Source organism: Hyperolius riggenbachi, chromosome 7, assembly GCF_040937935.1.
Source record: "Hyperolius riggenbachi isolate aHypRig1 chromosome 7, aHypRig1.pri, whole genome shotgun sequence".
NCBI lineage: Eukaryota > Metazoa > Chordata > Amphibia > Anura > Hyperoliidae > Hyperolius > Hyperolius riggenbachi.
The window spans coordinates 301,324,321-301,339,083 of record NC_090652.1 but is presented as its reverse complement, the minus strand read 5'-3'; the positions used below and the strand labels follow the sequence as shown (position 1 = coordinate 301,339,083).

The 14,763-nt window shown below is 45.7% G+C and overlaps 1 protein-coding gene across 3 annotated transcripts in view; it reads right to left on the bottom strand.

Moving 5' to 3' along the window:
- The window catches only part of IGFBP2 (insulin like growth factor binding protein 2), a 91,828-nt gene that overhangs the window by 4,592 nt on the left and 72,473 nt on the right, over positions 1 to 14,763 (bottom strand). For 2 of the 3 annotated variants that reach the window (XM_068246090.1, XM_068246092.1), the window contains exons 2-3: positions 4,876 to 5,093; positions 653 to 793 (exon numbers count right to left, since the gene is read on the bottom strand). In XM_068246090.1, the coding sequence (XP_068102191.1) occupies positions 653 to 793; positions 4,876 to 5,093 (359 nt within the window). The remainder of the gene's footprint in view (positions 1 to 652; positions 794 to 4,875; positions 5,094 to 14,763) is intronic. The other variant, XM_068246091.1, reaches the window with a different exon arrangement.

Genomic DNA, 14,763 nt, shown 5'->3' with positions numbered 1-14,763 from the left:
TACATGCAGCAACAGCCCCCACTCTACATGCAGCAACAGCCCCCACTCTACATGCAGCAACAGCCCCACTCTACATGCAGCAACAGCCCCCACACTACATGCAGCAACAGCCCCACTCTACATGCAGCAACCGCCCCCACTCTACATGCAGCAACAGCCCCACTCTACATGCAGCAACAGCCCCACTCTACATGCAGCAACAGCCCCACTCTACATGCAGCAACAGCCCCACTCTACATGTAGCAACAGCCCCACTCTACATGCAGCAACAGCCCCCACTCTACATGCAGCAACCGCCCCCACTCTACATGCAGCAACCGCCCCCACTCTACATGCAGCAACCGCCCGCACTCTACATGCAGCAACCGCCCCCACTCTACATGCAGCAACAGCCCCCACTCTACATGCAGCAACAGCCCCCACTCTACATGCAGCAACCACCTCACTCCATGTGCAACCGCTGCCCTTCTGTACCCTCAAACATGCTATGTTTCCCCCACTAGGCCAAAACCTTACTATCTGAAGCAAAACATATTTCAAAAACTCAGGTTTACTGGATAAATATGTTCTTCAATGACAGCCAGCTCTGCTGAACCTCAGCAAATGGTGTCCTGAATATCTATCTAACGAATTTATTGTACCACCGACTGACCTGCTTGAGGTTGAAGAGGCCATTCTTGTCGCAGTTGGGGATATGGAGGGCGTAAAGATGCTCTAGAGGGCCTTTTTCATCCGGAAGGTTCATAGAAGAAATTCTCTCCAACACCTGATCCAGCTGCTGCTGACACAGACTCTGCGCAGAGAGGAAGAGACCATTATACATTACCCCCATGTCCCAGCATGCCTGTCTACAGACTGCGCAGAGAGGAAGAAACCATTATACATTACCCCCATGTCCCAGCATGCCTGTCTACAGACTGCGCAGAGAGGAAGAAACCATTATACATTACCCCCATGTCACAGCATACCTGTCTACAGACTGCGCAGAGAGGAAGAAACCATTATACATTACCCCCATGTCACAGCATACCTGTCTACAGACTGCGCAGAGAGGAAGAAACCATTATACATTACCCCCATGTCACAGCATACCTGTCTACAGACTGTGCAGAGAGGAAGAAACCATTATACATTACCCCCATGTCACAGCATACCTGTCTACAGACTGCGCAGAGAGGAAGAGACCATTATACATTACCCCATCTCACAGCATACCTGTCTACAGACTGTGCAGAGAGGAAGAAAAATTGTATGTTACCCCCATGTCACAGCATACCTGTCTACAGACTGTGCAGAGAGGAAGAAACCATTGTACATTACCCCCATGTCACAGCATTCCTGTCTGCAGACTCTGTGCAGAGAGTAAGAGACCTTTACACGTTACCCCCATGTCACAGCGTCCCTGTCTACAGACCCTGTGCAGAGAGGAAGAAACCATTGTACATTACCCCCATGTCACAGCATGCCTGTGTACAGACTCTGCGCAAAGAGGAAGAGACCATTATACATTACCCCCATGTCACAGCATTCCTGTCTGCAGACTCTGTGCAGAGAGTAAGAGACCTTTACACGTTACCCCCATGTCACAGCGTCCCTGTCTACAGACCCTGTGCAGAGAGGAAGAAACCATTGTACATTACCCCCATGTCACAGCATGCCTGTGTACAGACTCTGCGCAAAGAGGAAGAGACCATTATGTGTTACCCCCATGTCACAGCATCCCTGTCTACAGACCCTGTGCAGAGAGGAAGAAACCATTGTACATTACCCCCATGTCACAGCATGCCTGTGTACAGACTCTGCGCAAAGAGGAAGAGACCATTATGTGTTACCCCCATGTCACAGCATCCCTGTCTACAGACTGCGCAGAGAGGAAGAAACCATTGTACATTACCCTCATGTCACAGCATCCATGTCTGCAGACTCTGCGCAGAGAGGAAGAGACCATTATATGTGAACCCCATGTCACAGCATCCCTGTCTACAGACTCTGCACAGAGAGGAAGAGACCATTATGCATTACCCCATGTCACAGCATCCCTGTCTACAGACCCTGTGCAGAGAGGAAGAGAGCATTATGTGTTACCCCCATGTCACAGCATCCCTGTCTACAGACTCTGTGCAGAGAGGAAGAGACCATTATACATTACCCCATGTCACAGCATCCCTGTCTGCAGACTCTGCGCAGAGGAAGAGACCATTATGTGTTACCCCCATGTCACAGCATCCCTGTCTACAGACTCTGCGCACAGAGGAAGAGGCCATTATGTGTTACCCCCATGTCACAGCATCCCTTTCTACAGACTCTGTGCAGAGAGGAAGAGACCATTACACGTTACCCCCATGTCACAGCATCCCTGTCTACAGACTCTGTGCAGAGAGGAAGAGACCATTACACGTTACCCCCATGTCACAGCATCCCTGTCTGCAGACTCTACACAGAGAGGAAGAGACCATTATACATTACCCCATGTCACAGCATCCCTGTCTGCAGACTCTGCGCAGAGGAAGAGACCATTATGTGTTACCCCCATGTCACAGCATCCCTGTCTGCAGACTCTGCGCAGAGGAAGAGACCATTATGTGTTACCCCCATGTCACAGCATCCCTTTCTACAGACTCTGCGCACAGAGGAAGAGACCACTATATGTTACCCCTATGTCACAGCATCCCTTTCTACAGACTCTGCGCAGAGAGGAAGAGGCCATTATGTGTTACCCCCATGTCACAGCATCCCTTTCTACAGACTCTGTGCAGAGAGGAAGAGACCATTACACGTTACCCCCATGTCACAGCATCCCTGTCTACAGACTCTGTGCAGAGAGGAAGAGACCATTACACGTTACCCCCATGTCACAGCATCCCTGTCTGCAGACTCTACACAGAGAGGAAGAGACCATTATGCATTTTATTTTTTTTACAATATTTATTTATAGATTATTTAGTCATTGTTTGCCCACTGTAAAATATTTCAGATCCCTGAATTGCATTGTGAAGTTTATGACAGGTGGCGACATCTTTACTGCTGTCAGGTGCAGCTCTGTGGAATGTTTGTTTTTGAGAATTCCAAAGCCAGTGAAAATAATGCCTAGTCTCCCAGAATGGGAGGAGAATTAGCTAAATAGCCTAGGATAACCATCACTGGGAGGCTGGAGATACATACTGTACCAATATATAGTAATATATAGATATAGGATGTGTAGTGTACCAGGATACCGTATTTTTCAGACCATAAGACGCACTCTTTCTCCCCCTAAAGTGGGAGGAAAAGGTGCGTGCATCTTTATATGATCCGAATAGTAATTTTTTGAATGTGCCAGGTGTCCCACCCCCCTCCCACGCACACACACACACACACACACACACACACACACACACACACACACACACACACACACACACACGTACCACACACGCCCACACACGTACAGTACACACACACACACACACGCGCCCACACACGTACAGTACACACACACACACGTACAGTACACACACACACGCCCACACACGTACAGTACACACACACACACACACACACACACACGTACAGTACACACACACACGTACAGTACACACACACACACACACACACACACGTACAGTACACACACACACACACGTACAGTACACACACACACACACACACACACACACACGTACAGTACACACACACACACGCCCACACACGTACAGTACACACACGCCCACACACGTACAGTACACACACACACACCCACACACGTACAGTACACACACACACACACGCCCACACACGTACAGTACACACACACGTCCACACACGTACAGTACACACACACCACACACGTACAGTACACACACACACACACACCACACACGCCCACACACGTACAGTACACACACACACGCCCACACACGTACAGTACACACACACACCACACACACACACACACACACCGGCTGCCCCCCGCCAAGCATCCTGTCACCCCCGGCAAAGGTAGAATTGAAAAAAAAAAAACTTTACCCACGTGGCTACTCCCCCCCCCGGTTAAGCTTCCAAACAATGATTGGAGGCTTTTGACAGAAGGAGCATCCACGTGGGAAAAGTTTTTTTTTTTTATTCTACAGTTTCCGGGGGTGATTGGAGGCTTAGCGGGAGGAGCGGCAACGTGGGAAAAGGTTTTTTTCAAATTCTACAGTTGTAGGGGGTGATTGGAGGCTTGGCAGGGGGTGCGGCCATGTGGGAAAAGGTTTTTCTTTTATTCTGCACTTGTGGAGGTGGTAGGAGGGTTGACGGGGGCAGGGGACACCCTGAAAAATGTTTTTATTAGTCTGCAGGTGTTGGGAGAGACAGAAGGGGGAATGAGGGGGGGGGGGGGGTCCAAGGAGAAGCTTTTTAAAAAAAAAATCTGCAGTTGCTAGGGGATAAAGGAAGGGCAGAGGGGCCACCACAGAAAGGATTTTTCTTCTATGCAGTTGTGGGAGATGCAGGAGCTGGGCAGGGGGAAGGGGGGTAGGGGGGGGTCGCCGGTGCTGCACTGGAGTTCTTTTTATAACCTAGGGAGCAGGAGGCAGTGTAGCTGAGAGGCAGTGGGGATTATTGTACCTGGAGGGCAGAGGGAGTTACTTTAGCTGGACAGTAAAGCTTGGGTAGCTTGGGGGAGAAAATGCCTCTGCACCATGGATGTACCAGGTTTACTATATTTTTTTTCCCCTGGCTTTTGTCTTCCAAATCTAGCTGCGTCTTATGGTCAGGTGCATTTTAGGGTCCAAAAAATATGGCAATTACCATACTACTATGTGTCACTACAGTGCCTCTTTAACACAACAAACGCTGTGGCAAACGCCAGCTTGGTCATGCAGCCAGACCTGGCCTAAAAGGCAATGTACTCACCCGGGGAGTCACAGGCCGTGTGGCCTTCTTCTCCTCATGAATATTTTTGAAGTTTTTCGATCTCTGCTGTTCGTTGACTCTCTCACGTGTTAAAGCCAGTTCTTTCCCTGGCGATCGCAGGTGCGGCTTCCTTGGTGGGTGATCGCCATTCCCCATTGGCCCTGCATCGAGATTGTTGTCCACAAGTGTGTTGTCCAGTCGTTCCTCTGGAACTTCTGCTATAAGAACAAAGGACTCTGGGTGAGGGACAGTACTTTGTGTGAGGCACGATAGATACAAAAGACAGACAGTAGGTAAGCACATTTCTGCACTCCTAGATTTCTCAGTAGATCCATCTCAAGTGGTGCCCTCAAGACCTTTATGCTGAACCTATTTCTGTATATGCTTTTTAACTGTTATATATACTCAGTGTTGCTCCTCGACACATCACTTAACACACAGAGAAGTAGTGTTGTCTCTGCACACAGAAAGCAGACAGCATGACTCATCAGAGGGGAGGAGACAAGGAGAGAGTCAAGCCTTATACACACATTTATACACACATACCAATGCTGTTGTTCAGCACAGATAGGTACTTGCTCTAACAGGCTACAGTTTGGGGCTAAGTCTATACAGATGTAGGCTATCAACACATCGATAGCCATGTGGCTAGGAACAGCCATGAGCTGTCAGGAGCATCAATCTCTGCAAATACTATATAAAAATTCTGTGAAATCCAAATGTGGACAGTGAAATGCATATGTAATGTAAGTACAGCCAATATTTAGCTACTGATATATGTGTTTTTTTTCTCTCAAAACCCTATACCTAACAGCTCCTCTTTAATGCAGTAGGATCAGCCATACTATGCCCGGGGAAAAAAACCACATATAATATATAAGTAGATAAATACTTGATCTACTTACATAACATACACATGTATTATAATGTCCACTGTTTTGATTTCAGTGAATGTTATATAGTAAATGACGAGAATTCTGTTAGTGGTGGGGGCCATGTCTTTTGCCCACAGTTAAGGCTAACTCGTGATGTCATTTCTGCCCTTTACTTTTTTTCTTGTCTCCTCCAATCGCTGAGTCACCTCAGCCTTGCTTGTAAACACAAGTGATTAGGGGATTAGGTTTCAGATAAGAAGCTGGCAGGGAAATAAAGGGAAGATGAGGAATAGATTATAGATAAAAAGAACCCCCAGCATGCAATTCTTTGGCACCGACTACTAAAGGGCCAGTACTCCTTAAGTATGTGATAACTCCAAATCATAACAGCAGAAAAAGTTTTGCACGTTTTGAATGCAGGATTAGCATCTTTATCACTTAATACACTCAGACCAGTTGCTGTTGAAATTTGATTTTTATGGTGACGATACCGCTTTAAGGGAATAGTTGCCTGAGACAGACACAGAGGAACAGGCTGGCAATATCTCAGGTTCTGTCCTTGGTCCTGAAGGAAACACAGCAAGCTCCACAGGCCCTGGTTAAAGTGGCTTTTGAAAGTGGGTAAAGTTTATGGTTGGGGTGCCACGCCCCTAACCATATACTCCACCCACTTCCAAAAGCCACTTTAACCAGGGCCTGTGGAGCCTGCTGTGTCAGGGGCCTAAGTTAACCGTTAAATAAGCGCTCATTACAAATTACATGTTCAGAATGTATAATTAGTCTAGACTCTTTATGTAGATATAATTTACGGGAAATTCTGCAGGTACTAAAAGTGGAACTTAAAGAGGAACTTTACTGAATATACCTCAATGAATAGAAATTGCTTATTTTTTACAATGTTACTTAAGACATTATTTAGTCAGAGTTTGACCATTTTAGAATTTTTTTTCTCCTCGAGTTACACTCTAAAAGTGAACCAGAGACGAAGCACCCTCATGTATTTTATCGTATATATCAGTGGGAACATTAGAGAAAACACCTACCCTGCTCTCTGTTTCATTCTGCACTGCTCAGCCTGCTTGTAATCAGCCCTGATAAAATCCCCCACTGAGCATTCAGTCTGGCTTTGCTCAGGAATCATTATAGCTGAACTGTGTTCTCTGGTGTCTTTTCATGCCCAAGCCTGCCCCCTTGTGGCTCTGCTCAGGAATCATTATAGCTGAGTCATTATAGCAAAGCCAGACTGAATGCTCAGTCGGGGATTGTATCAGAGTTGATAACAAGCAGACTGAGCAGTGAAGGATGAAGCAGAGAGCAGGGTAGGTGTTTTCTCTAATGTTCCCACTGATATATACGGTAAAATACATGAGGGTGCTTCGCCTCTGGTTCACTTTAAATGTATCACAGCAGGGGCAAACGCAGGATTTTTAAGGGGGGGGTTCCTGAAAGGTCCAGAAGCACGTATGTCCCGAGTGCTTCCGAATACAGGTGGCTCCATACTGCCCATGCACAAAAGTGCGCTGGCGTATTACGGAGCTGCCTATCTTTGGAAGTACTCAAGGACACTAGTGTTTCTGAGGGCTTCTGGTAGCAGCAAATGTGAACGGGGTACAGCGCTGGAACAACTCCCCAAGAGAGGAACAGGAGATAGACTTAGTTTGGACAATTCAGTGGAATATGCTACATAGTTTCACATAGCGCAAGCGATACCCATATGATGCAGGGATATATGCATCTGCGGAAGATGGCGGCGCTATATAAATACTAAATAATAATATTTTGCCTCACCAGGATTGCACTTTTATTTAGCTTTCCTGTATGACAAGAAGACACAGCCAGCTCTAGGGGAAGAGGGAAACAAAGGTGAATGAGGGAGGCTGGTGCACACCAAGAGGGCTTCTGAGCGTTTTTTAAATCAACAGTGATTTGAAAAGCGCTTGGCTAATGTTACCCTATGACAGTGTTCCCACAGCAGCGTTGTGATTTTTTCAAAATCGCAGGTATACTGCATGTAGCATGTTTTTGAGCAATTCATTCAAAAATCGCTCTGAAAATCACTTCACAAAATCACACTCACAAATTGCTAGTGATTGCTATTGTCATTTTGGCGTGCACTAGCCCAGAGAGAGGAGTGGAGAAATTGAGAATAGCCTGAGATGGAGCAGAGAACTTATCTGTATTGCAGTCCCACATCACACAGGCTACTTGCCTGTAATCGGACTCCTGTCCCTGTCAGTCTCTCACACAAGTCAGAAAGAAGCCCTCCTGGAGTCTAGGGACTGTCAAAAACTTTTCAGCTTGTTATCCACACCTTATCCACACAATGCAGTCATTATAACAATGGGGAGAGACCAGACAGATGTTTGCCCACAGACCCTGAGTCCAGGCAAGCTCTGCATCATGCTGTGCATATTTACCAGCTTGCCTGCACTCTAATTTCATCATGTCGGACACTTCTGTGCTGTGGAGAGTCCAGGACTCCATAATCAACATTCTCTCACTGCAGGCTGCATCTTCTTGTGAGGGAAGCTGGGCTGCCTCTCTCATTCTATTAGCTGGAGGGAGGCACCAGAAGTAAGAAGGGAGGGAGAATGAGGCTGTTTATATTATGCGGGCTTCCCTGGCTGAATACACAGCTCAGTGCAGGGGGGAGGTTCCAGACACCCGGAATAGCCCCCTGAGTTCGCCAGTGCACAGGGGATGAAATCTTTACTGCTGGCAAGGTGCATCAAATTTGTGTTAGCAGAAACATCCGATCTCCCAGAATGCTCTGGCAGGAGAATTCCGCATAACTAAACAGCCTAGTCAAAGCATCACTGGGAGGGCGGGGCTCCATACCAGTTATACAGCAATACATAGGAAGTGTTTCTGATGTGGAAACCAGGAAAATTACTGTAAATAATTATCCTGAATTTTTTTTTTACTATATTCTACTAAATGTCGCTACAGGGCCTCTTTAACTGCTGCCTGCAAATAGGACACTTTAAAACATCCTGTTTTTGCAATTTTTAGTACAAATAGGACATTTCCATTAAATGTCTATTTTGCAGTAGCAAAGGTGCAATTACATCTGCAGGTGCCGACAGGGAGGCACGTACAGTGGTGTGAAAAACGATTTGCCCCCTTCCTGATTTCTTATTCTTTTGCATGTTTGTCACACTTAAATGTTTCTGCTCATCAAAAACCGTTAACTATTAGTCAAAGATAACATAATTGAACACAAAATGTAGTTTTAAATGATGGTTTTTATTATTTAGTGAGAAAAAAAACTCAAAACCTACATGGCCTTGTGTAAAAAAGAAATTGCCCCCTGAACCTAATAACTGGTTGGGCCACCCTTAGCAGCAATAACTGCAATCAAGCGTTTGCGATAACTTGCAACGAGTCTTTTACAGCGCTCTGGAGGAATTCTGGCCCACTCATCTTTGCAGAATTGTTGTAATTCAGCTTTATTTGAGGGTTTTCTAGCATGAACTGCCTTTTTAAAGGGAACCAGAGAGGAAGCACCCTTGTGTATTTTACCATGTATATCAGTAAGAACATTAGAGAAAACACTTATCATGCTCTCTGTTTCCTCCTCACTGCTAAAAGTGTCTGTTAACAGCAGTCACAAGAATCCCAGACTGAGCAATTAAATCTGGCTTTGCTGGGAATGATTATTGCTGAGTCATTATAGCAAAGCCACAAGGGGGCAGGCTTGGGCTTGAAATAACACCACAGAAGACAGACTTAGCTATAATCTTTCTGTAGCAAAGCTAGACGGAGCAGCCTGACTTCTCAGTCGGGGATTCTTATCAGACGTGATAACAGTCAGATTACACAGAGAACAATGAAACAAAGGGCAGATTAGGTGTTTACTGTCATGTTCCCACTGATTTATAAGGTAAAATACAAGAGGGTGCTTCATCTCTGGTTCTCTTTAAAGTCATGCCACAACATCTCAATAGGATTCAGGTCAGGACTTTGACTAGGCCACTCCAAAGTCTTCATTTAGATTTTCTTCAGCCATTCAGAGGTGGATTTGCTGGTGTGTTTTGGGTCATTGTCCTGCTGCAGCACCCAAGATCGCTTCGGCTTGAGTTGACGAACAGATGGCCGGACATTCTCCTTCAGGATTTTTTGGTAGACAGTAGAATTCATGGTTCCATCTATCACAGCAAGCCTTCCAGGTCCTGAAGCAGCAAAACAACCCCAGACCATCACACTACCACCACCATATTTTACTGTTGGTATGATGTTCTTTTGCTGAAATGCTGTGTTACTTCTACGCCAGATGTAGCGGGACACGCACCTTCCAAAAAGTTCAACTTTTGTCTCGTCGGTCCACAAGGTATTTTCCCAAAACTCTTGGCAATCATTGAGATGTTTTTTTAGCAAAATTGAGACAAGCCTTAATGTTCTTTTTGCTTAAAAGTGGTTTGCGCCTTGGATATCTGCCATGCAGGCCGTTTTTGCCCAGTCTCTTTCTTATGGTGGAGTCGTGTACACTGACCTTAATTGAGGCAAGTGAGGCCTGCAGTTCTTTAGATGTTGTCCTGGGGTCTTTTGTGGCCTCTCGGATGAGTTTTCTCTGCGCTCTTGGGGTAGTTTAGGTCGGCCGGCCACTCCTGGGAAGGTTCATCACTGTTCCATGTTTTTGCCATTTGTGGATAATGGCTCTCACTGTGGTTCGCTGGAGTCCCAAAGCTTTAGAAATGGCTTTATTACCTTTTCCAGGCTGATAGATCTCAATTACAGTACTTTTGTTCTCATTTGTTCCTGAATTTCCTTGGATCTTGGCATGATGTCTAGCTTTTGAGGTGCTTTTGGTCTACTTCTCTGTGTCAGATAGCTCCTATTTAAGTGATTTCTTGATTGAAACAGGTGTGGCAGTAATCAGGCCTGGGGGTGACTACAGAAATTGAACTCAGGTGTGATAAACCACAGTTAAGTTATTTTTTAACAAGGGGGGCAATCACTTTTTCACACAGGGCCATTTACATTTGGAGTTTTTTTTCTCACTAAATAATAAAAACCGTCATTTAAAACTGCATTTTGTGTTCAATTATGTTATCTTTGACTAATAGTTAACGGTTTTTGATGAGCAGAAACATTTAAGTGTGACAAACATGCAAAAGAATAAGAAATCAGGAAGGGGGCAAATAGTTTTTCACACCACTGTATATGCACTCGCGTAGCCATTTTGTATTGTCCATGGGTGGGCGGGAAGGGTTAAAGTGAAACTGTATTGCTTATTTTTAATAATATTACTTTAGGAATTATTTAATCAGTGTTAGCCTGACTGACGTTCTGATGTTTATCACAGCCGGCGACATCTTTACTGCTGTCACGGATTATAAATAACAAGATCTTGAAATATCCAAAGAAAACAAACAAGGTTGATTCAAGCAGAAAACTTTTTGTGTTCAAGGTGATATTTTGAGAGCTGAAAAAGTTTCATGTTCCGGTGCTGAAACACCTTCTACAAGAAGGTAACTTCTTTAAACCGCTTGGCTGTACCACGGCGTGGATGATTCAGATTTCCGAACATTCACAGAAAAATATTTCATAAGCGTTCTCCATAAACCCGCTCTTGGGAATTGGGAGCTCTCAAGGGCCGATGGGAAGAACATGCGCGGATATTGTGATAAACTTCTGACCGGGCTACAGAAATTCAGAACATTCCAGAGATATTTTTTTCCCCATTCTTTTTTGTGATGGGGGGGGGGGGGAATTTGTGGGACAACAACAGATTAAGTAACTCTGCGGTGTTTATAAGCCCCTCGTAATATTCATCTGAGACCCCTTGGGAGATAGTGTAATGTGTTGGGACCAACTCGAACCAGTTATTCTGGGTTATGCAAACGGTTTCCCAACAACTTTGGCAGCGTGTTGTCCCCAAAGTCATGTCCCCAGTCTTCTTCTGCTGGCCATGCTAGCCAAAGTTTTTTAAACTATTTCTCCTGAGGGGACTTGCTAAAGAGAGACTGCGGAACGCCGGTTTTCTGTCCATTCTAATTATTTTTGTTTTTGTCAAGTTTGAAGGTTTACAAACATTTGCATATGAGGCCGGGTCGCGCGACTCTGCAGGGATTATATAGATTAGCGTATGTTTATATAACGAATCCACGGCCAGTTTACATTGTTGAACAGACCCCATGTCTACGCTACACACAAAACAGCCTTAAAGGGGTTCTGTGGTAGTATAAAAAAACAAAAAAGTGTAACTTACCTGGGACTTCTAACGGCCCCCTCCGATATCCTGTTCTGCGCTGTCACTCAAGAATCCTCTTTTCCCCGCCGTGGGTCACCTTCCAATTATTCATCTAACTAGACAAATGTCACTGCGGCTGCACGTCCGTGAGAACCCTCGCTCATGCCGCCGAGAAAACTTTGTACTGCTCCTGCGCAGTAAGCTCCCGGCAGCGTGAGCGAGCGCGTGCGCGACCACGTAGCCACAGTGACATTTTCTAGTTAGTCGCAAAAACCGCCTCTCCCGCGGGCCGCAATGGCGCACTTTCACTTTCGTGACCTCTGGGTCATGCCGCTGCACTGAGAGACTGCGTGTCTCTCATAGCATGCAGGGAGGCAGCTCAGGAAAACCTGCAGGAACGCCTCTACCGGGCATTTTCAACAGGGAATTCCTCTCACCTGTGTTTACCAACCAGTTAACGACAAATTTTGTCGATAAACTCAGGGAGCTATAGCGTGGCGGTGGGAGGCGGAGAGCGGCGGTTGGGGGACACAGAGCCATATTATTAGGCAGAGAACATGCCTATGTGTTCCATCTGCCCCTCCCAAGAACCACCTCAGGTTCTCTTTAAATCTAAATAAATATGTCAGCCTCCATATCCCTCTCAAGTCAGATTCCTTACAAAATAAAAAGACAAATGTGGGATTTCAAAAAGAGCGTTTCCTCTCATTGTGCTACACGCCAGTTTGGGGGTCACCTCAAGTTTCCAAATCTTTTGCGCTCTACAACCCAAACCAACCAACCAGCTGTCGGGAACGCCAATAATCGTCATTATCATTTAACTGTTATTATTACTATCTGGCAGTTACAAAAATTCTGAACTGGCTGCAACTCAAGATGAAAAGGTCATTTTTAATCACACGAAATGACTAAATTGCTTCCCAGCAATTATATTTACATCCATTTGAACCCGAGGTCACGAGGTGACAATAAACCAGTGAGTTAAACAATTATATTAATCCTCCTACTTCTAAAAAATGACTTTTTTTTAAAGGGATACTGTAGGGGGTCGGGGGAAAATGAGTTGAAGTTACCCGGGGCTTCTAATGGTCCCCCGCAGACATCCTGTGCCCACGCAGCCACTTACCGATGCTCCGGCCCCGCCTCCAATTCACTTCTGGAATTTCAGACTTTAAAGTCTGAAAATCACTGCGCCTGCGTTGCCGTGTCCTCGCTCCTGCTGATGTCACCAGGAGTGTACTGCGCAGGCCCAGTATGGTGTGTGCCCGCGCAGTACACTCCTGGTGACAGCAGCGGGATCGAGGACACGGCTGTGCAGGCGCAGTGGTTTTCAGACTTTAAAGTGTGAAATTCTAGAAGTGAACGGGAGGCGGGGCCGGAGCATCGGTGAGCGGCTGCGCGGGCACAGGATGTCTGCGGGGGACCATTAGAAGCCCCGGGTAACTTCAACTCATTTTCCCCCGATCCCCCTACAGTATCCCTTTAAGTATCCCAGGGTTTTCTTTTATATTTAAACATTTAAAAAGTAGGTTGAATGTTTTACTGTCTCTACTCAGTGGCAGCTTATTAAGTGTCCCAGAATTAGAAAAAGGTTAATAGTTCATGTATTTTATCTCTCCCTGCCCTTGGAAGTTGTATTCTGCCAGGGAAACTTTTATGGCTGTAATTTGCTTATCAGTGATGCTTACTATATTCCTGACAAGCTACAGACAAGACAGAACAGAAGCTGTCACTTCCATGCCTAGAAATTAACTCTTTCAGGCAGAAAAATGAAACAAGTAAAACAGCCTGGTTATTAATGTTTTGTACTGTACATGTTTATCTCATGTCACATATTGCCTCGGGCACACTTTAAAGGACCAACTTCATGAAAAATTGTAAAATGTAACTACTTACTGCACCAGGTGCAGTATAATCACGTCCTGGGAAACTTCATTTGAAGTCCAGGGACGGGAAAATTAGCCAATGGGAGCAGGCGGCCGCGGGACGCTACCGTTACTGCCGGTTAGCAGGGAGATGAATGAATGGGAACACATTAATTACATTAAAAAAAATAAAATACATACATAGTTGCCTTAGGGACTGAACTTTTTAAATAAATATGTCAAAGGGGTATATTACTGTTATTTTTTAATTTGCGGGCTTATAAATAGTGATGGACGCAAAACTGAAAAAATGGCCCTTTATTTCCAAATAAAATATTGGCGCCATACGTTGTACTAGGGAAAAATTTTAACCGCAAATAAAATGTGTGGGTTGTATCCACAGTAGAACGTTTTATTTTAACACTATAGTGTGAGAGATCGCGGAAAAGCCGCCGCATGTGCTACTGAGCAGGCGCCTGGTTCCGCGTCCAGTGCGGCGGTTTGCACGCGGCAGCATGTGTGTCTGGTGTGGCTGAGTCTGTTAGTGCACATAGACTTAGGAATACACGCGCGCACGCTGAGAGGCAGAATTCTTATACTAAGCAGGAAGAGTCAGCCGACCACGCCGATCAGCTGACTCCTGAGCTGGATACTATTGGTTGAGCAATTAGGGGTGGTGCTGGAGAGCACTACTCCATATATAGTTCCTGCTGGTCACTTGCAAGTTGTCTGCCGTTGCGATCACTACGTGGAAGCACTCAGACCTAGTCAGATCCTTCAGTGTGTTTGAACCAGGTGGACCTGGGAATTCACACTTAGTATTCTGTTTATGCTTAAGCTAGTTCCAGGGTGTAGAGACCAAGGACCTTACACCCAGCTTAGGGAACTGTGTTATCATCTGTGTTATACCTCAAGCTAGTTCCGGGGTGCTGAGACCAAGGACCTCGCACCCAGA